The sequence below is a fragment of the Hydra vulgaris genome, chromosome 06, assembly GCF_038396675.1.
Source record: "Hydra vulgaris chromosome 06, alternate assembly HydraT2T_AEP".
Lineage (NCBI taxonomy): Eukaryota > Metazoa > Cnidaria > Hydrozoa > Anthoathecata > Hydridae > Hydra > Hydra vulgaris.
In genome coordinates, this window is record NC_088925.1 from 880,871 (window position 1) to 904,288 (window position 23,418).

Genomic DNA, 23,418 nt, shown 5'->3' on the forward strand with positions numbered 1-23,418 from the left:
GGCCCATAAAGTTTTTCCACAATATGACGGAATGGAAGGTCATTAATTTGAAGCCAGCAAAAAGATATAAAAAGTTTTCGATTCAGAAGTTCTTCTATAAAATGAAGGATTCCACCTTTCCATCCAGGCATTTTATTGTATCACTGTCAATTAGTTAAATCATTAACCAGTTGAAAAATTTTGCACATTGCTTGGCTGGTTTACATATTTCAGATTTAGGCTCTGGTGTATAATGAGTAAGATAGTGACCTCTTGGCTCCTCTGTCACAGTTATACAGATTTCTTGAATAACCTTTTTTCTGAAGGTATCTGTGGTCTTATCATGCATAAGGATTAAGGTTTTATTATTTCTACTATCAATAAAAATTCTAGGGATTGTATTATTTTCACAGGCAGGGTTAGGGTTTTTTCATCTACTCTAGAACACTTCATATCGCGCTCTTTAGCACGAAAAACTTTCATGTTATCACAAATGAGATTTTTTTATCTTTAACAAGTTTCTTTGCCTTCATAATATATTTCAGCAAACCATTAATGATAGTAGCAGTAGCAGTCAATCGCACACCAAATCTGGCAGAGGCAATAACAGCTCTACTAATATCAAGGTAATTTTGTTTAAGATAATTTTCTTATTTTTCTAATATTGAATCTTCTTATCACTTTTATCACTGACCATATCAGCATAGAAATTATTTATTTTTATCACTGACCATATCAACATTTGAATTATTATTCACTTCTATCACTGACCATATCAACATTAGAGTTATTATTCATTTCTGTCACTGGCCATCTCAACATCGGAATAATTATTCATTTTTATCACTGACCATATCAACATTGGAATTATTATTCATTTCTACCACTGAGTATATCAACATAGGAATTATTATTCATTTCTGTTGCAACATCCGTATTATTAGCATCAAACTAATATTAGATGATTAAAATTTTCTAAACTTTTTAAGCTTTTTCTCATTGTCAATTAGAACTTGCTTGATCAATTGACTTGTATAAGTTTTTGATCAATTGACTTGTGTAAGTTTTTGATCAATTGAGTTGTATAAGTTTTTGATCAATTGACTTGTATAAGTTTTTGAACTGATGCTTGGCTGTGTCATCCATGCTAAACTTTTGCATAGATGAAGTACTACTTTGTTTTTCTCACTGGGATTTGATTCAAACAAGCTCTTTTTGTGGAATTTTTAAATTTAAGTCACATTTACAAAGACAATGAGCACGATCATTACAAGATTAAAAAAAAAATTAATAAAAATGAATTTTTAATATATTTTAATATACTTAAGGTAGTAAAATTATTATTAGAAAATTGTTGATAAAATATTTATTTAAATTGTTAATAAAAAGTCATTTATATGCAGCATTTTTTTAAAAAAGAGAATAACCAGGCTGAATTATTGGGGGAAAAAAAGAATAAAGAAAAAATTTGCTTTAACATCTTTTTGCTTCCACTACCTTTGCAAGGAGCATTGTTCTCACTGCAGTAAACGATTCTGCATTTGCAAAAAGCAATGTCTAAAAGCTTATTAAGTTTAGATACCCAGTGTTCTTTTGTGGAATTCTTAAATTTAAGTCACAGTTGCAAAAGACAATGAGCACGGTCATCACAAGAATCTTTGCAAGGTGCATTATTTTCACTGCAGTAAACAGTTCTGCATTTGCAAAAAGCAAATGTCTAAAAGTTTATCAAGTTTAGATACCCAGTGTTCTTTATTGGCCTTGTGGGTTTTGTATCGAACTATCTTAAAGAATGCAGACCACTACTGAGTCTTAGTTCTATAGCTTTATACCACCAACTATAGACTCTTAAACCTCTATGTTAGAAATAAACCATCGTTCTGCAATTTCATGGGCAACAATAAAAAATAATACTTGCATTGATAAATTGTGACTTTTTTTCAAAAACTAGTACTTTTTCTCGTTGTTGATCAAGACATCACTGCAAACAATTGCTAATGTTGGAAATTCTGTTTGGAGAAACTTTCTAGAACCAAAATACTCAGTCAGCTTTGTGTTAATAGATTTTCTGGTTTTCTAAATCATGTAATGATAATAAGAAAATGCAATGCCATTTTTCTATTTGGAATATATTATGAATCTGAAAAATAAAAGTGCAGGATAGCAATTAATTTGAAAATAAATCTATAATAGCTATCATCGTATTTATAATGTGTATTTGAATATTAACTAACACTTATGCACAAAATAATATTTTAAAAAACAGTCATTCTATTATAATAAAGCATAGGGTTAGTTAATAGTATAAATAGTCATTATGTACATTTGTAACATAAACAATGGTCAGCATTCAGGGATAAAGCACAATATTTTCAGGAAAAAAAAGTGCACCGGTAGCAAGAGTTTTTTTCCCAAAAAAAATTATACCATTCAACTCAGGCTTTATGGTTACATAGGAAAAGTGGCATGAATCAAAACTAGAACATGCATATGATATACCCTAATGATGAATGCCTGATCATCTTCACTCCTGTGTTTCTCATCTATATTAATGATCTTCCTAATAATCTTATCCCTAAAGAGGCTTATAAGGTAGATGAGACAATCATATATTTTAGTCAAAAGCATCAGATTTTAATTGCTTAAAAAGAACAGCCAACCTTGAATGTTATCTCATGTTATTTGTTCCAACCGGAAACCCTTGTTCTACCTAAACTCAATCTCAAGTTACTCATCATTCAGCTAATTTGCATCTTTTTACTGTAACTGTTCCATCAAGAATAGTTCAATCCCAAAAAAAATTTAAAAAAAAAGATTTTTACCTCAAACACAATATTTTAGAAGTCCGGTTGCCATGTTTTCATTATTTTAAATATTTATGAATATTTAAGTCAATTTTTTTTTAATGAGTCTTAAAGGAAATAAAATTGAATATAATAGTGTTCTTGATTATATTATGTTAAAAAATTTTAATTATTTATTTGTCTTGATTTTGATTCTTTCCCGAAGAAGGATTTATTTAGAAGCAGTAGAAATAAAAAATATGTAGAAATTTTGTTATATTATCTAGAAAAATAATAATTTTTTGCTTTATTTCACATTGACTTGCATCACTACATCATTTATTAAGCTATATAGAACACTGATAACACTATTATTTTTTAGCTTCACAGTACACTTGTAACACTCTTATTTGCAACTTTGCAAATTATGACTTTGTTGTGGTAAGTACCTTTAAGATGTTTTATTTTACAATATTATGATTATGTGATGGTATTATGAATATTCTGTTTTCATTTTTTATTTTAAAAGTCTTTTTGTTTTATAGAAGTTTTCACTCTTGTTTTAAATATATACCATTATGATAAAGTTCAAGGTTCAAGAAACAGTGGATATATCTTTAGATATAATCGCTTCCAACCATCTTTAGATATAATCGCTTCCAACCTCAGGCGACTGAGGTTGCAGCTTTAGCTTGTGATTATTTTTCTGTCCTCAAGGTTTACACAAGACTGATTGTCTTTTCTGTTATTTATAAATATTTATATTGTCTAGCTTCGTATTGTTTTAGCCATACACTGTATCAGTTAGTACATAATCTTAAACAGTTTTTTTTTTAATTTTAAAAGTTGTATTATTTACCTTTAGAAGTGGGTATAAGAATGCACCCCTGATGCACCACTGGTAATGATGCATCCCTTGCATTAAGTAGTTTCAGTTAAGTCTCAACTTTGCACATCATACCCTTGTCTTTGATAGTTTCTCGATATAAATTCCAATTAATATGATTCATCACAATTTCTTTATTCTCAAAGGCCCTATATTATCGCCTCATACTTGATTGCAAACTTATAAAAAGCTTCTCTTTCTGAAAATATTTCTTTTTCTCTCCCCTGAGTTGCATCAACTGATATAAAGTTCAACTGTCCATCAGAATCATTATAAAGAATTCAGAATTTGTTTTTTGTTTTCTCAAACATCTTAAAACTTTTATATTACTTCTCAAATTTATTGTCAAAAACTAAAATTCTAAATTTAAAATCAATGGTTTAAAATCAACTTCACTTAAACAAGAAATCTCATTTTTATTAAATTTATTAATTGGCTAAGAAACCAAAGTTTAATATGCTGTGATCATTCAAAAATCTGCTAACCCTAAGCTTTCAAAAGTTTATTGACTTTTTAAAATGTATTTATTTTCTCATTTATAATTTTCTAATTGGAAAAAACTAAATGAATTGAAAACAAACCAGATGAAATAAAGCCACAGTCAGACATTTTCTAACTGTACTCAGACCCATAACTAATACCAATAATGGGTGCTGTGCTGGTTAGTTAATTAGAAAATAAATGAATAGATTTTAATAATCTGTTTTGGGTTTCAGACATAAAAAGTACAAGATGGGCTATAACGGCACGAGAGTTCCACCATGTATTGACCTCTGCCTAATATTCAAAACCCTTAATGACTTTTAAGTATAAACTTCTCCAGACAAAAAGTGCTCATTCACCTGAGCAGCTCATTTGTAGATAACCCTGTGAAATGTTGACTGACATTGGTTTATAATTTTAATGCTCTCACCAAAAAACTGACTGATGGCCCATGTTCATCATTGGATGACAGTTTTAAGCCTGCAACAAGCTGTCTTGCTATGCTTGTTAGGTAATGCTTTTTTGTTGTTGTTATTGTTGCTGATGTTTTTGTTGCCGCTAGATAATTTCATGCTACCTTTGGAAGTAGGTTTTCCAATCAACCAAGCTGACTCTTAAGCTAAATTATTATTTTATAGAGATTTTATTGTCTTTATATAGCCATTCATTTTTTATCTTAGTCACATCAAACAGTTAATTTATTTTGTCAAAAATTTTTTCTTTAATTTTGCAGTGCATATATTCTTTCAAAAGTTTTTCTAGTTTTGCATAAACAGTTTTATCAGACATATGCAAATAGTTTAGTATTTTTTTCTGTAGGTTTTGTGGCAACTATATAACAATCCACAATAGTCACATCTCCCACTGTTTTTTTGGCAATGGGTTCATTGTTTTTTTTCTTGGCACATATGGCTTTATTAAAAAATGTGCTCAGTTTTACATTATACAATTCTATAATTATCAAGATTGTTCAATATAAATTACAAAGTATTAAAAGTTTTCTAAAGAACAACTCTTGAAATTCTACTTTTGTTAAGAATTGCAATTTATTTTGCAATATTATAGCTTTTTGTTTTGCAGTATTATAGTACCAAATTCAAATAATTCAAAATCAGCTACTTGCTTTGAACACCTCACTTCTACAACAATTTATACCTTACTGAGATAGAAAATTTTTTAATTCTTAAAATTCTTTGAAAATTGTCTGTTTGATGCTGTTCAGCTAGTGGTAGTTGGCTTGTTCTACAGTTTTCTATGATATTCTGCAGTTGATTTCTAGGAAACTAATCCTCTCGTACATGTTGTTACACATGTTGCTTTTATGACTTTTGTGTATATTGACAGTATGTATTATGCTAAAATGACCAATATGTCTGTTTGATATTGATATTCATGTTGTGGAAATGATCTTGTCTTTACCCTGGTGTTGAACTTCCTAAATTTGATAAAGCTAGTGTTAGTTTTTTTATTATTTTTTTTTAGTTTGACATTTACTGTTCCACATTTCTATAGTTTGATTATTTTTCTATGATAATTTCTTATTTATATATAGGAGTTTTGAAGCAATTTTTTAGAATTTGATTTTCTGAAGTTGATATGTTTTGCAGAGTAGGACTATATTTTTTTGTGAAACCAATTGTTACAAATTATCAAGCTCTGCTTTTACTCACAATAGAATTTTTATTTTTCATTTACTTACCAAAAGTGAAGGAAAAGACTGAAATGGGTTAATTTACCAATTTCCAAATGAGTTAATTTACCAAGTTCTATGAGTTTTTCTATTTAAATAGTTCTATGAGTGTTTATAGTGATATTCTGACTGACTTCCTGTTTTAGACATGGAACACCTGACTACCACCTGAATATATATGTTTAATTTTTAATTGACTTGAATTGAAAGATTTTATTTTTTATTTTTTAGGTATTTGGTTTCTTATATACCTGGAGGCTTGTCTGGAATGAAATTTGTATCAAAGTTTTTTGCATCAGCATGCACTAAGACAATTTCTAAAACCTTATCTGTATAAATAAAAATATAGTATAAATTTTTAACCTTTATTATTACTATCTATTACCTTATTTATTTTATTATTTGGAGAAGTGTAAATATCATTAGAAAAGATTTTTTTTTTTTAATTAAAACTTGTTGAAAAGTAACTTTGCAGGTTTTTAGTTGTTTTTTTTATTTAAGTTTATAATAAAATATGATAATAATTTTTTCCCAAATTCCTTTTTCTAAAACTTTGTTTGATAAATATCATTTATTAGAAAATATTTTTAAAGATAATAAAGAAAATAAAGGTAAAAATTTTTTATTTTATTAGTTTATATTTATTTATTAGTTTATTTTATTATAGTTTATTTTTCTAGTTTTATGCTTCAAATGTTTTTGTTTTTTTTTTTAACATTTTTTACATTTGCTAACTTCCTGTTTTTTAATATTATATTGTGGAATTTTAATATTATAATATTGAATTTTAATATTATTATGTTGAATTTTAATATTATAATGTTGAATTTTGATTTCTTAGGTTCTTATATGTAATTTTATTATTTTATTATATTTCTTATAATGTTCTTAAATTTCATATTTTTTTATTTTTTTTTTTTTTTTTTTTTTTTTTTTTAGATTATTCACCTACCCAAGGCCCGAGGGGGGCTACTACAGTCGAGGAGGCTACTCATTTTTTTGTGTTTTTTTTTTTAATTTTTTTTTTTTTTTAGTTGTTATTCATGGTGCAACCCTCTCTCAACTCTTAAACTCCGAAACACGAACCTTGCCGAGCAAGGCCGCTGCGCGGAGAAACTAAGTTGAGCGCGGTACTTCCAGGGACGTGGTGGGAGTCGAACTCCGAACCTCTCGCTTACAAAGCGAGCGCTCTTACCACTACACCACTACCGCATATTTGTTTATGCATTTAATTATTGTTTTAAATATTTCTATAGTTTTAAAATTTGAATAGTAGAACATATAGTAATTATTGAACATAATTATACATATTAATTATAGAATATATATACATTTATGTAATGAATAAAGTATGGGTACGTCGATCACTAAGAACAACAGAAGTTAGCCAAGAGGAGTTAAAAATACAGGTTTGTAATCATTAAAAATGTTGTGATTTAATAAAGTGAAAAACAATTTTTTTTTTAACTTCAACTATACCATTTAGAGTTTCTTGCGCAATGTTCTATTTGCTTTGAACCGGATTACTCCAGAAAATTATGACTTGATTGTAGCAGTGATGGTTGCACTTCCTATATATAACTGTGATAATTTGATCAAACTTTGTCATATGATTATTGAGAGAGCCATAATTGAACCTTTATATTGTGAACTGTATGCTAAGTTATGTCACAGTTTAAGTGAAAAAGAAACGGTAAGCTAAAAAAGTATTATTTTATTATTACTTCTAATAAGGTATTATTAGGTCATTATCAACTCAACCAATGGCTAGTAACTGACTGAGATATTTTAACCTTATTTTAAAATTTTTCAAATTTGAATAAAATCTTCAGGTCAGTTAAATATTTGATCAAAATTGCAAGGTAAGGCTTAAAGATCCTTTTTAAAAGATGTGGAATTTTTTAAAAGGAATAAAGATTGCATGTGAAATCTTTTAAAAAATATACTTTTATTACATCAAAGATGTCCAGTCTTTTTTTATAACTTTAAATTGGTAGTGTGCCAGATTTTATTTATACTCCTCTGCACTCTTGTTGTATTTTTTTAGATTAAAAAAACACAACAAAGGTGTTTAAATGCAATAAAAAGTGGAAAATTAACTCAAGCAAAATGCTGCATTAGTCCTAAAATATAAAAGTTTGTGTCGCCTTAAATTAAAAAAAAAGTTAAAAACTACAAGGTTACAACAAACTAATTAAATAGAAAGTTAAGAGCAAAGAAAAGAGTTAAAGGGCAGGAAATTTTTATATGGCGGTTTTTGTAGAAAAGAGAACGAGATTCAACCTTACAACAATAGGGAGGCTTTACTGAAATTCTTAAATTATCTAAAAAATAAGTGGTTTTTAAAAAATTCACAAAGATTTTTGGTTTTATATAGTTTGTATTCTAATGATTTTCAAACCTTGGCATTGGTGTTCAAAGCTGTGATGATAAAACAGTAACAGCGCTTTCTATATATATTACATAAAGATAACAATATTATCATTTTGTAATATTAAATGTATAACAATATTACAATATTTTTAATAATATAAAGTATAAGTTATTAATAAATATAAATACATACATACATACATACATACATACATACATACATACATACATACCTACAATAATGATAATAATAATAATAATAATTTCAGGAAAGCAAAGTAGCACAAGGTTTATCATTAGCAAGTAGTTTATTATCAATCTGTAAACAAAAATTTGATGAGTTATTACTAATCCAACAAGAAGAGTTCTGCAAAGATCAATCTGTTAGTAAGTTTGTTATGTTTTTTGTTTCTTTGCATAGTGTTTATTTTTTTAAATTTTTATAGTTTCTAGATTTAATTTAACAATAAAATTGAAATTCTATTTTAATATGATAATTTAATATGAATTTGAAACAAATAATGACTAAAATTTTGGCTAAACATTTTTGTGATGCAAGAAAAATTCATATTTTCATTCACTGTTTCTAATTGATTCTACTTGTTTCAAAAAGATAGATTTATAAATATTTTTTGGTTTTTATAGATGACTTATAGTTTTTATAGATGGTTTATGGTTTTTATAGACGGTTTAGCGTTTTAATCATAGGAATATTTGTTTTTTGTTTTTTTTATTATGACTTTACTCCTAACAAGGCTGCAAGCAACTGGTAATTAAGTTGGAAGTATATAGAATAAAGAAAAGAGTTAAATATTAAGAAAGGAGACTTTAAGACTATATTAAGGAAGAGGACTTCATGACTGTAAGTTTTATGGCTCAAGAAAATATACTGACGGAAAAGAATTTTTAGGCAGGCAGAGTTGAATAAAAATTTTTGAGCATTAAGGAACAATATACAAATAAATCCCGGATACAAGTAAAATAAATGTAAATTAATACAGTAAAAAGATGCAACTTGTTGAAAAAAGAGTCTCTTTTGAAAAACCAACCTAAATATGACAACAATAATGAAAAATAAGAGAATAATATCCATCATGCTTCACTTCATCGCCTTCAATATGTTAAGAGCAACATTTCCTCACCATTTCCATCTAATGCATGATAGAACTTTTTTGTTTATTTTATTTATTTACTTTTTTTTTTTTTTTTAGGTTCTCCAAGAAGACCTAATGGTCTTGCCACAGAGTACTACGGAATAGCATTTAGTTATGAATTTCATGCCTCCTTCCTTACAAATAATGCAAAATATGCTCAGAGATCTAAACCCCTTCTTTGTCTTTTTTATCTTTAAGATTATGGCCATGATTGCTGCATTTTGCCATACTAACAGTTTAAAATTTTTGTTAATGTCTGGCAAAAAGGTTAGATGTCATTATATTAAATAAAAGAAACCATTAGTACCATTTACAAATAATCAAAATTAGTCTTATTTAGCATGATAAATTATGCAATAATTAACAAGAACAAAAATATTCAACTTTAATAAAATTATTTAAGGTGGTAACATTACAAAAGTAATAATATCATTACAAAAATAATAACATAACAAAAAAAATAATAACATCACAAAAATAATAATAACATTACAAAAATAAGTTCAAAATAAGACAAAAAACAATAAACTAAAAAGATAAGTGAGCTCAAATAATTACATTTAAAAATATTTTTTTAAAAAAGCAGAAGTGATTAATTCTAAAAAATTCTTTTTATAATAGTGCCAGCATATTCTACAAATGTGTAAAAATATACAGTAGTTAAGATATTTACGACTTCCTGTAAATTAATTTTTGGTATAGATTGAAGTTTTATTAATTTGATCATTCATTCCTGATTCATCTATGAAAAAAATTTTAAGTGATTTTCTACTAATTTATTATTTCTCTGTTTTTTTAAGGAACATTGAATACTCTGTTTTCATGAACACATTTTAAAATTTGATATATATATGTGTGTGTGTGCGTGTGTGTGTGTGTGTGTGTGTGTGTGTGTGTGTGTGTGTGTGTGTGTGTGTGTGTGTGTATGTATATAATTTTAAAATAAGTTCATAAAAATAGAGCCCTCAATGTTTCTTAAAAGAACAGAGAAATAATAAATTGATAGAAAATCACTTAACAAAAATTTCCTGATGAACCTACTATATATCATAAGCAAGGTTTTTGAATCTTTAATTAACACTTAATCTCTCATCTTGAATCTAATAACTTACTTTCTGATCATCAATATGGATTTCGATCTTCTTGTTCTACAGCTAATTTGCTAACAGTAATAACTGATAGGTTTTATCGTGCATTAGATAAAGGTGAAGAGGTTAAGGCCATCGCTCTTGACGTTTCTAAAGCTTTTGATAAAGTTTGGCATGCTGGTCTTCTCCATAAGCTTTTTTCTTACGGTGTATCTGGTAACATCTTTAAGATTATTGAATCCTTCTTTTCCAATCATAGTATAAAAGTTGTCCTTGATGAGCAGCACTTTTCTTCTTATTCTGTAATTTCAGGGGTTCCTCAAGGTTCTGTCCTTGGCCGTATACGCTTTTTAATTTACATTAATGATCTTCCAGATATTCTCACATCTAAGGTGGCATTGTTTGCTGATGATACTACCATTTATTTTTGTCAAGATAAGAAGCCAACACTCTCTGATTGCTTGGACAGACCATTTGAGCTTGAAAAGGATCTCTTCTGCTACAGCATGGGGCTCTCAGTGGCTGGTGAACTTTAATTCAGATAAAACTCAATTTGTTTCAGCCAATCGTTAACGCAATAATTTAGATCTTCTTATATTAATGAACGGTAAAGTACTCGATAAGTCATCTACTCTTCACCTTCTAGGATTAACTTTTACTTCCAATCTTTCTTGGAAACCGTATATCAAATCCATTTTAAAATTAGCATCTGCTAAGGTTGCATCTCTTTATCGAGCTCGACACTTTCTTACTTCGGATTCTAATCTCTATCTCTATAAATCTCAAATCTGGCCTTGTATGGAATATTGTTGCCATATCTGGGGCGGATCTTCTAATGATGCCCTTTCTCTTTTAGACAAGGTGCAAAAACGCATTGTAAACATAGTTGGACCTGCTCTTGCAGCCAACCTCCAACCATTATCACATTGTCATAATGTTGCTTCACTTTCTCTTTTCTGCAAATACTATAATGGGTACTGGTCTAAAGAGCTAGCATCTCTTGTGCCATCTACTAAAATTCATTCTCGTGTTAGTTGTCATTCAATTAAGTCTCATCCTTTTTCTGTGACTGTTCCTAACTGCACCAAAAACTCTTATTGGTCTAGTTTTTTTCCTCGAACATCAGTTCTTTGGAATTTCCTTCCTTTATCTTGCTTTCTTGATTCATATAATTTGCAATCCTTTGAATCCTCTGTCAATCGTTATTTTGCTCTACAATCTTTATCTTTTCTCTTCCAGTAACTTCCAACTCTAATTATTGGTTGCTTGCAGTCTTGTTGGAAGTGAAGATGTTTTAAAATATATATATATACATATATATATATATATGTATATATATATATATATATATATATATATATATATATATATATATATATATATATATATATATATATATATATATATATATATACACATAGCACTCTCAACAAGAAGTTAATTATTTTGATATGATGAAACGACGAAAATTATTTGCTTGCTTGGAGTTTATTGGAGAGTTGTTCAATTTTAAGGTCAGTGTTTTTTTTTTATTTATTAAATATAAGAAAGTATTTATTTTGTGATAAAATATTATCTTTACTTTATTTAAGTTAAATAAAAAAAATTATGAGTTTATATACCTACGGTAAGTGCTGTTAACATGGACACCCTATTAAATTTTGTTGATCCAAACGATGGATGCAAACTATATATAAAATTTATATAAACTTTAGAGGGTAAAATTATAGACATTTTTACCCTCTAATAAAAAAATAACTTTTGATAATGCAAAATAAATATTATTATGGAGTGTTTATGTTGCAAGCAAGTGTTTATAATGTGAACATGTCTTGTTTTTAATATGAACATATTGTCACAAGGTGTCCAAATTTAATGCTTTACTGAAATTTATTATAAATATAACATAAATAAATGTACATATTAAATATGATTTTTTTATTTTTTTAATGTTATTTACCTCCCCAAGGTGAGTGGGCCACTGCAGTTGAGGAGGCTACTTTTTGTGGTTACAAACTTTTCTCAGCTCTTTAGCTCGGAAAAACCAACCTTGGGGGAAAAGGCCGCTGCGCAGATAAACAAGTTGAACGCAGTTATGTACATATATTATCATTATCAAAACAATGAAAATATCTTTGACACATCTGGCGAAAAAGATGTGGGGATAGTTATGGAATTAAAAAAAAATCTTAGGAATGTTAAAAATAGCTGCAATGTGTCTTTTATAGACAATGGTTTTACATCATTCAATATTCTTTCTGATTAGTAGCATCAACAGACATAAAGTCTGTCCTTATTTCATAACAGTTTTAGTATATGATGTCATTGTGGGTTTTTTTTAAAGATATTGAAGGTTTTTGGTTCAACAATCAGAAAATCATATTTGTATAATTTTTCACTAAGATGAATTATTTGTTGATTATATAAAATGTTTAAATACATTAATTTTTTTTATTTGAATTAAAAATAAATACTGAAATTGTTATGAATTAAAAGTGCATGAAATAGATTATCAAGTCTGCAGATTGCGGCATATATATTATAGACTCAGAGAACCAAGAAAAAAAGACAAGCTTTGACTGAAATTTTAGTTTTATTGATTTATAATTTATTATTTCAAAGTTTTTAAACTTTTCCGATGTTTTAAATAATTTTTTTTTTTTTAAATACATAAAGTTTAAATTTTATGGAAAAATTAAAGACGGCTAAGCTATAGTAAAGGTGCCGATTGTGTAATTTTTACTTAATCAAAAATATCATGTACGAAAAAAACAATAAAGCATGGTGTTATCAACACGTAATATTGAAAGTACCACTTATAAAATATAATCAAAAATACCATTTTTAATATAATCATTTTATAATCAAAAATTTTTAAGATGTAAAAAAATTGCTGTAGTTACTTTTATAAAAAAAATTACCCAAAGTTCATTTCTGCATTTTCGATGTCCTAATGTGGAAAACCTGAAATGGAATATGTAAATTTATTTCAAACAGAAAGGTTTGAAAAAAGAAACAATGAAATGGAATATGTAAACTTGTTTCAACTAGAAAGAGTAATATTGACCATTGTTCGTCAATGCGAAATACTAATAATTCCTTCTTGGCATTCTACATTAGGGTATTGCCTAGCTATAACTTACATGCCTTTAAATTATTAAAAATGTAATTTTTAACAGATTAACTAAGTATTCAGCATAATAAAGTAACATTTCTGCTTGCCTAACTCAATTAATAACCTTCATGAATGCACTAAAGAAAATCACAGTAAAGTTTGTTTGCATAGATGTAAAAAAAACACCAAATAATGCATTTTGCGATTATGTTTGCACATGAAATTAGGTCTATGTGATGAAATAACTTAAAATACTACCTTGCATGATTTTCAGCTATTAGAATGTAGATGCCTCTAACAATTAATGAAAAACAGCAGTATTCTACATTATTGGTTACTATTCCACAATCGGCAATATATACACACACACAAAGAACATGCAAGGAGTGCTGCTACATTGACTGACAAATAGGTATAACATGTAAAGAGTGCTACTACATTAACTGAGAGTTTTGGTTTGGGTAGACAATCTATCAAAAAAATATTTAAGTTTTTAAACTTTTTTTTGAAAAACGCTTTTTTTTATAAAAGCATAAAGTTTACAATTTATGGTCAAAATTAAAATCAACTATGCTAGAGTGTGTGTGTGTGTGTGTATATATATATATATATATATATATTTATTTATTTTAAATAATTCACCTCCCCAAAGCCGAGAAGGCCACTACAGATGAGGAGGCTACTTGTGGTTATCACCCTCTCTCAACTCTATAACTCCGAAACACGAACCTTGACGAACAAGGCCGCTGCGCGGATAAATAAGTTGAGTGCGGTACTACCAGGGACGTGGTGGGAATCGAACTCGGAACCTCTCGCTTATGAAACGAGCGCTCTACCACTACACCACTACCGCAATATATATATATATATTAGTGGTGCACCAATGCATCGGCCATTTAGCCGATGCATCAGCCTTCGGCCTTCTAACCATCAGCCGATGCCGATTGTTTTGAAATTTTTTTAATTTTGTTTTTGATTCTGTGTTTCTATATTATATCCAAACATAGAATTATGCCATAAACATAAATACAATGTATAAGTCTAACTTATTAATAATAAATTATTATATAGGCATATATGCAACCACTAAACTAAAAATTTTTGAGTGCTTTTAACAGGGCTCTCTACTTTTTTAGAGTTTTCTTATAATTTAGTACATTAATTATATAACTTATGGATCAAAAACTCTACAAAGAAGTTTAAAATCAAGAAATGCACATTTAAAAAATATAAACATAAAGTATAACATATTTAAAACATAATAGGCTAACTTGCATCATGTTAAAAATAAATATAAATTTTTATTATGTTATGAAAAGTAATAAAATATGTTATATAAAACTGTGAATCTATTGTTTTGTTTCCGTTTCTCCAAAAAATTTCCGATTCGCATGCACAAAAGCTAGATTTTCTCCATGTTCTGCAGTTAGTCGGGACCGTGTCGATTCATAAATATTTCCCCCAGTACTAAACAATCTTTCACTGAACACGGAGCTCCTAAATATTTTTTGGCAAGTTATAAGAGGTCTAAAATATTATTGCTACTAGAGTGTTTCTTTATACATGTATTTTTGTAATTTCCCCACCATTTATATGGATATTCTTTTTGATGCAGATTAGGCAGTGATAAGTAAAAGTTTATTTCATCAGTTCTAAAAAAAGTAAACAAAAAATATAAAAACTAAACTAAAATGTAAAGTACAAATTTTTATTATTAAAAGTTGTTAAATATTAATGAATATTAGTAATATTATTTTATTTCATTTTATTTTTCAATTTTTATTTGTTTATGATAATTTAGAATTTAGTTTTATCTATAATAGTTTATTATAAATTAGAAAAGAACAAAAAATTATCAAAGTTCTTATTTAAAAAAATCATTTTAACCTACATTTTTTCCTTTTTCTCTAAATAAATTTGTGCCTCTGTTGAAAGTTTTTTACAGTTCTTTACTTTTGTTGATTTTGTTAATTCAGTGTCAAGAGGTGCTTTTGAAACTTAATAGAAATTGTATATGTTTTCTGCCATTTTTAATTTTTTCAGTGGAGAGCTAGGTTCTTGGGTTGATCCAGATGAAGTGTTTGTTTCATTATCTGATTGAGTTAAGTTGTTGGTAGTTAAAAGGCAATCTGTAATATCAGTTTTATTTAGGTTCATGTATTTCTTTTGAATATTTGATTTTATTGTGTCTTTCTCCTCATCTGATATGGCATAACAAAGTTTGAATCTTGGATCTAAAACTGTAGACATGTTCAAGTGTTTGTTATATTTATAGCTGGAAAACCTTGAGATAAAATATTTTTTCAACTCTTCTATTATAGTTTTTATTTCACCTGCATTTTTTGAAGCATAGGCTAGGTACGCTTCCATTGAAACTATAAATGGAATAATTTGAGACACCGATGCCCTATTTTCACTCATCTCTAGTGTAGCCACCTCAAAATGCTTTAAAACTAAGATAAGCGTCTCAGCTAATAACCATTGGTCTTCATTTAGATTAGAGGCATTACACTTTTGATTTCTAATAAAAAATAATGTTAGTGAAGTTTTTTGTTCAACTAGTCTTTCTAGCATGTAAAATGTCGAGTTCCATCTTGTTACTACATCTTGTATAAGTGAATGTTGGGGTAACTTTAGCTGTTGTTGAATTTCATGTAGCATATCCATGGAAGATGAAGAATGATGAAAGTGTGTGACAATTTTTCTAGACTTAGCTATAAGATCATTTACAATTGTTTGCTGTTTGAAAAGCTTATCGATTATACAAAGCTGAAGAGTGTGGATTACACAACTTAGAGAATTTTTTTCTAAACCAGCTTCTTTTATGGCTAATTTCATACTAGCAGCATTGTCAGAGAGGACAAAGTACACTTTGCTAGTTGGTATTTTCCATTCATTTAAAGAGTCTTTTAGAAATTTTGATATCTTCACACCTGTATGAGAGCCTGTTATTTTTTTAAGTTGTAGCACAGCTGTCATAGAATTAAACTCTGAGTTTATCCAGTGGGCTGTTAATGAATAAAAGCTTAGATCATTGTGATGTGTAGTCCATCCGTCAGTGGTAAAACTCAAAAAATCTGCTTTTGCTATATCATTCATAATTTGTATTTTCATTTTTTTTATAAATTAAAGGAACAACTGTTTCAGTCATATGTTTTCTAGAGGGCATGGTATACCTTGGTTCAAGATGCATAATTAGTTTTTTAAATCCTTGATCTTTACTAAAGAATACAGCTGAATGTCTACACATATCATTTCTCCGATAAGCATAGGTTTTTTTTGAGCTCTTTGTTCACTTGAAGTCCATTTCCTATGCTTATTAATAGATTCCTCAAGCTTAGATTGATGTTTTTGATCTAGAATAACTGTAACACTGTTGCTAACGGATACTTTGCTATTATCATTCTCTTTACTGGTTGAAGTAGATGCAGTAACATTTTTTTTTTCTGTGTTAATTTTTTTGAAACATTTTAGATCTTCTACTTTCTGGAAAACTTTTATATGTTTTGCTTTCATATGCCCTCTTAAATTAGATGTCATTTTTTTGCCAGATGTTCCTCCTCTTGATATTTTCATTTTGCAAAATTTACAAATTGCTTTTGAGCGATTATTTTCATCAATATCAAAATAGTCCCAGATTGGACTTTTCGTTGCTTTACTCATTGTTTCTTTAATTCTAATTTAATAATATCTCTAAATTTAATTCTACGTTAAGAAAGAAAAGTTTTTATTTCATCGCGCATTATTTTTATAAAAGAGTAAAACAAAAGAGAAAGAAAAGTTAAACTTGAATTGAATTGAATTGAATGAATAACCTTGTATAGAATTTTTATTTTTTGCGTCGTTTCTTCCTTTTTTAGATGAGAGAAATAAAAGTTTAATTGAAACAATACTTTGAATAAATGGGAACTGAAAGAGAAAATTGCTTTAATAGCGTTTAATAGATAAACATTTAAAATAAGTATTGTTTTATATTTTAACTTCGTAAAAACATTTGCTAAAAACTTGCCAATTATTAGAAGTAATGGCATTAAAATCTTCCATTCATTCTTTATAAAAAACAAAATCATTCTAATTCGAACAAAATGACGAAAGTAAATATTTATAAAACGAGCTTTTCAATTGAAGTAATTGCTCTAATTGTCAAGAGAACAATAAAAAATAAATGGAAAATAAACTTCAACAATAACAATTTCAAAATGTTGCTTTCATCGTCACATAAATGGAATGTGGCATTTCCATTCAGATATATATATATATATATATATATATATATATATATATATATATATATATATATATATATATATATATATATATATATATATATATATATATATATAAATTTAATTTATTATTGCTCTGTTCTTTTAGAACATTGAGCACTCTGTAGAATACACTAACATAATTTATATATATATATATATTTATATATATATATTATTTATATATATTATATACATCTTTATATATATATATTTATATATATTTATTTTTATATATATATTTATTTTTATATATATATATTTATATATACGTATATAAGTAAGTTTTTTTTTTAATTTTTTATTTTTCAGGTAATTCCAGATTCTGTTATTTATGAAGTTGCGAACAAGCTTGTTTCTTCCCCAAGTTATTTAGACTTTTTATGTATTCTGCTAAAAACTACTGGTGAAAATCTTGATTCCTGTAACAAAAACAAAGTAAATACCTTGTACAATTTTTTTATAAGTGTATGAAGTAAAATTAATGTAAGTATGTTATGAGCAACATAACCTGTATAGGCTTTTAACATTAGGATTTCCCCTCCAACTTTTAAATTTCTTCTAAAAAATTTTAGCAACATCTTGATTACTACATAGCCTCAATGGAACAGTTTCTTAACAATTCTAAATATCTCATTCCTTCACGATTGAAGTTTGCTTTTATGGATTTAAATGATCTGCGTCAAAATCATTGGATTCCCATTAGTGTTATTGAAAAGCCAGTATCACTTGCTGAAATTCACAACGTTACAACGTGAGTAGCTATTTTTTATTTTCAAAAGTTTTTGCATTTGTTATGTTTTGCTTAAATATTGGATTGTGGGTAAAATTAGTAAAACAAAGCTTATATTACTCAAAGGTTTATAGTTTTGTCTCATAAAATTTTAACAAGACCTGACAAAGAAAAACATATTTTTGGGTTAGGGGGTATCAAAAAACTAATTGTTTTATCAATTTATTGCTTAGTAACATCTTTAACATTATTCTGTCAAAATTTTATTTTGTTATTTATTAATAAGTTTTAAAAAGCTGTAAGTAAGTTTTATTTTGTTATTTATTAATAAGTTTTAAAAAGCTGTAAGTAAGTTTTATTTTGTTATTTATTAATAAGTTTTAAAAAGCTGTAAGTAAGTTTTATTTTGTTATTTATTAATAAGTTTTAAAAAGCTGTAAGTAAGTTTTATTTTGTTATTTATTAATAAGTTTTAAAAAGCTGTAAGTAAGTTTTATTTTGTTATTTATTAATAAGTTTTAAAAAGCTGTAAGTAAGTTTTATTTTGTTATTTATTAATAAGTTTTAAAAAGCTGTAAGTAAGTTTTATTTTGTTATTTATTAATAAGTTTTAAAAAGCTGTAAGTAAGTTTTATTTTGTTATTTATTAATAAGTTTTAAAAAGTAAATTTTACCAAAAACTATACAAAAGTTATTTTAAGTTAGTAGTAAATTTTAAAATTTTAAAAGTTAATTTAAGTTAGTATTGAATTTTACCAAAAATCATAGAAAAGTTTAACTAATGATTCATTCATGTTCTCAATTGAGACTTTTGTAAAATTGAGAAACTTAAAGATGGTACTTTGAGCGTTTTTTTTTTTTTAAATAAACTTAAAGCTGTTGATTACAGAAAAATTAAACCGTTAAAAAAAAACGTTTTTAAAAAAAATTCTTTCATATAACTGTTGCAGGAACCCTTACATAGTTTTTGTCAAATTTCCGTTTTCATCAAGGCTTGCAATAACTAGTTTCGTTGAAATTTATCGTCCATGTTTTTATTTATCATCCATTTTTTTTGATCAATTAGTAATTACAAGAGTTAAAATTTTATTAAAACTTCATGGGTTTATGTTCTTTTAAAATTTATTAAACATTTCATTTATAAACTTAACTTTTAAAAAATTTTAATGACGTTTAACTTACTACTTGTAGATATCTACATGTCGAGAATTTTAGTTGCAGACTTTTGACTTATATTGTTTAATTTCAGATTAATTAATTTATTTTTACAACCTTTTTTTTAATTTGATTATGCTAGTAATAAGGTTTGTTAAATAATAAAAAAATAACTTGTTATGTATATAAGTGAAAACTCAAAAAATAAATTTTGTTAAATTTTATTATCAATTGTTTTAACCTTTTTTTTTAATGGTTTTAACAAAATAAAGAAAAATTTTTAAAAAGTTTATTAAAATAGAACCGTTACCAGTATGTCATTTTTATTCGAAATTTTTTGTATGAAGTCATTTTTAAGAAAGTGACAGATCAATAAATTTCTATTAGAATTATTCTTTATTTGTTTTGATCCCCAAAAAAATATTTAAATAACTGGGCTAATAAAATCTAAACATGATTACGCCTCATGGCGTAAATTTTGTTTAAATTTGTTTAATTAGGTATACATCCACTTTTTAATAGATACACCTACTTTTTAATAGGTACACCCACTCTTTAATAGGTACACCTGCTTTTTTCACTGTACAATGAAATTACATTTAATGACATTACGTTTAAGCAAGATTTTAACATTGAAGTTTTTATTAATAAATACTTGGCTATTTCAAAAGCTGTTTTTTATTTATTTTTCTTTATAGAAAATTATCATGATTAATGACTAAATATCTTTGAAAAGCTCAACGGCTATTATCTTCCATGCGTTGATTATCAAACAATGGGTTTCCATGACTTCCTTATGTGTAATGAAAATCAATGGGTATCCGTGTCTTTTATTTGGCTTATCCAACAATAGATAGTCAAATAAACTTTTTTTATATAATATATTTAAAACGTCTTTATTGGAAAATTAAAGAATTGGATGACTGAAGTATCTATTGGATAATTAAAGCGTTTGTTTTTTATATTAAAACTTGTATAAAGTTTTGACTATATATTAGGGAGACCAAAAACAATGTTTGTGGAAAATTTCGTTTGTCTGCAAAAAAATCTTTACATATGAAAATATAAATTATCAAGAAAAAAGTTTGATAAAATATTGAGCACTGCGTAATATGATTGTTCTTATTTTAGGCCTTAAAAAATGTCAAAATTAAGATTTTGTCATAAAAAGAATAAAAGAAGGGTTTAATATCTACAACAAATATTTTTTATAAACTATAATTTTTCATCGCTAACTGTCCTGTAATGCAGGCCATTATATTAGTTGTATTGTACTAAATCTTCTTTTCTTAGTATAATAACAATTTTCTGATTTTTAATGGCTTTCCGTAATCCAACTTTTTTTTTTTTGTTGCAATTTTTTCTGTTTTATCAGAATGCACGAAACAGGACACCTAAAAACAATAGATAAAATGCTGATAAGCATATCCACATTTAAAATTCATTCAGTGCTTAATATTGCGTATTTTAAATATTCAATAAATTTTTTAACAGATTCTGGAAAATTATTTAGTAAAATGTTGGAAGATGACATTGCTAAGTTGTTTCAATTTGGACCCACCAAGGCCAGCTGGTCCGCCAAAGTTTTTAGCTGGTCTGTTGATACACTTTCTTAAGAAGTCCCCTTTGAAGTTTTTCATAATGCGCATTCCAGTATCTATTAACACATCTTTTATTTCAAATCCAAATAAAAAAGAATACTTGTATTAATAGTTTTTCAATTCTGTTGTATAAATTAGCTAAATATGGTCACCAAAATCCAAAAATAAATTAGCTAAATATGTCACCAAAATCTGCTAAACTTGCAAAAAATCAATATCAAAAGTTTTTAAAAATAGTTGACTCAAATCAGAAACTTTTAAGATTTTGATTTTATTGACATTAATCTTGTTAAATTATTTGCTGACTTATTGTGGTAAATCAAATTTATCAAAATTTTTTGAAAATAATTTTTATGCTTTCACATGGCAATCTTCCATTCAGCGTAGCTTTAGTATTAATTAACAACCTCTTGTAAAAAATCTCTTATTGCGTTATTGAATATCATTTGTCTTCTTATAAAGAGTCTTCTGATGTTATCAAAATCAATAAAGAACTGCTGCAACATGTAAAAAAAGCAAGCAGTCAATATTTTTTTGTCTGTGATTGCATTTGCTATCACAAAGCCTTGTGATTGACAGTATGTGAAAGACATTTAACTATACAAAATTCTGCATTTTGCCTTAACTACTTTTTTACATTTTCTGAAATTTTTCGTTTTAAACTCGTACTGTTACATTTTTTTTGTCTCTTAAGAGACATGAAAAATGTCTGTATAAATTTAAAACGAAAAAATTTAAGAAAATGAGAGAAAATCAGTTAAGGCAAAATGCAGAATCTTGTATAGTTAAATGTCTTTAATTGAAGAGTCTGATATACAACCCATACATGCAGAAAAGCAAAGTAGTTTTGCTCTTTTAAATGAGTCTAACGAAAAAAAGAAACCATCGAACCAAACAAAAGCAAATTAAAAAATTGAATTAAATAGATTAAAAAAAAAAAAAAGGTGACACAGCATGTTGAATTCACTACTTAATTTTTAAAATATAATTTTTTTTTCACATAAATTAGTTGTCACGAGTTTAAATATTAGTTTATTAAGTTAAACTTATTTTGTTTTTATTTGGTTGCTTTTATTATATAACATTTTTTATAAAAACCCCAGGGAGGTTTTGTAAATGACAAGTTTTTTGACCAATAATTTTTTAATTCATATTTATCTAGTTATAAAGCTGATATTTTGACAAGTTTTTTTTATTTTGGGTGAATTTAATACTATTTTTTTTTTGTAAGTCCTTGAAATAGCGAAGGTCCTGGAAATCAAAAGTTTCGGTTGTTGTTAGGTTTAAAAAAAATTTAAAGAACCTATTAGAAATTTTTTTCCAGAGCGAACCTCTTCCTTTTAGTTTTTTTTTTATAAGTTTATATTAACTTAAGATGTTTTGAGAAAGGGCTTGTTTACTTTTAAAACAAAGTTTTCCGAAATTACCCAAAGATCAATTTTTAAATATAATTAATATATAAATATAATAACATATAAATGCAATTCTATGAGTTTCGACATTTTTGACAATTTTCAGGTTCGACATGCGAACTAGAGATGTGTTTTCATAGAATTGCATTCCTCAAAATTAGTTGTCACTCCGTTTTTTGTATCAAAAACTTGAGAAAGGGCTTGGTCAATTTGATCAGAAAAAACATAAAAGAGTGCAGTCTTGAGGTGAAGGAGAATGATATAGAACAAAGAGAAAGACGGTAGAGTGAAGTGATGCTAAATGAAAGCACATAAAAGAATTGTCTGTGCATTCAAACCTAGTTTCCCGATGGGTGAATTCTTACGAATGTAAATGCCCGAGCCAAGCATTTTACTATTGGAGTCTTGACGAATTAAAGGAAGATAACCACCAACAATATGATCATGAGATATGACAACTGAACTTAAATTAGTCTCTCAAAGAGCAAGTAGGTCTAGTGAACTTTGCAAGAGATAACACTCAACAGAAGAAAAGTAACTTCAAAGACCACGAATATTGGTGAATGATAAGTTTAAGGAACTTGTTGATGACAATGGTTTTTTGTGTTTTATAGTTTTTCGTACTTTATTTTTGGAAGTTTTTTTATTATCATCACAACCAAAAGTCGTATCTGCTTCTTAACTACTTTCACCAACTTCAT

General features: G+C 27.0%; 2 protein-coding genes across 2 annotated transcripts in view; both read left to right on the forward strand.

The window, feature by feature from the left end:
• Positions 1-6,189, forward strand: part of LOC136081574 (uncharacterized) — a 30,508-nt gene extending 24,319 nt beyond the window's left edge. Inside the window, exons 5-6 of the mRNA XM_065798911.1 lie at positions 3,145-3,203; positions 6,053-6,189. Of these exons, the coding sequence (XP_065654983.1) occupies positions 3,145-3,203; positions 6,053-6,158 (165 nt within the window). The 3' untranslated portion in view covers positions 6,159-6,189. The remainder of the gene's footprint in view (positions 1-3,144; positions 3,204-6,052) is intronic.
• Positions 6,190-7,077: 888 nt separating this feature from the next.
• LOC100211985 (uncharacterized) lies at positions 7,078-20,652 on the forward strand. The gene is made up of 7 exons (XM_065798913.1): positions 7,078-7,230; positions 7,308-7,514; positions 8,464-8,577; positions 11,858-11,950; positions 18,129-18,254; positions 18,392-18,570; positions 20,403-20,652. Exons 1-7 carry the CDS (start codon positions 7,162-7,164, stop codon positions 20,413-20,415), a joined length of 801 nt encoding a protein of 266 aa, XP_065654985.1. The 5' UTR covers positions 7,078-7,161; the 3' UTR covers positions 20,416-20,652.
• The last annotated feature ends 2,766 nt before the right edge of the window (positions 20,653-23,418 follow it).

What these genes read in the sequence shown, in the direction of transcription:
- LOC100211985 (XM_065798913.1), top strand. Translation starts at nt 7,162, where the DNA reads ATGAATAAAGTATGGGTACGTCGATCACTAAGAACAACAGAAGTTAGC. An exon ending in AAGAGGAGTTAAAAATACAG is followed by an intron (nt 7,231 to 7,307) that starts GTTTGTAATCAT and finishes TATACCATTTAG; the next exon opens with AGTTTCTTGCGCAATGTTCT. An exon ending in GTTTAAGTGAAAAAGAAACG is followed by an intron (nt 7,515 to 8,463) that starts GTAAGCTAAAAA and finishes TAATAATTTCAG; the next exon opens with GAAAGCAAAGTAGCACAAGG.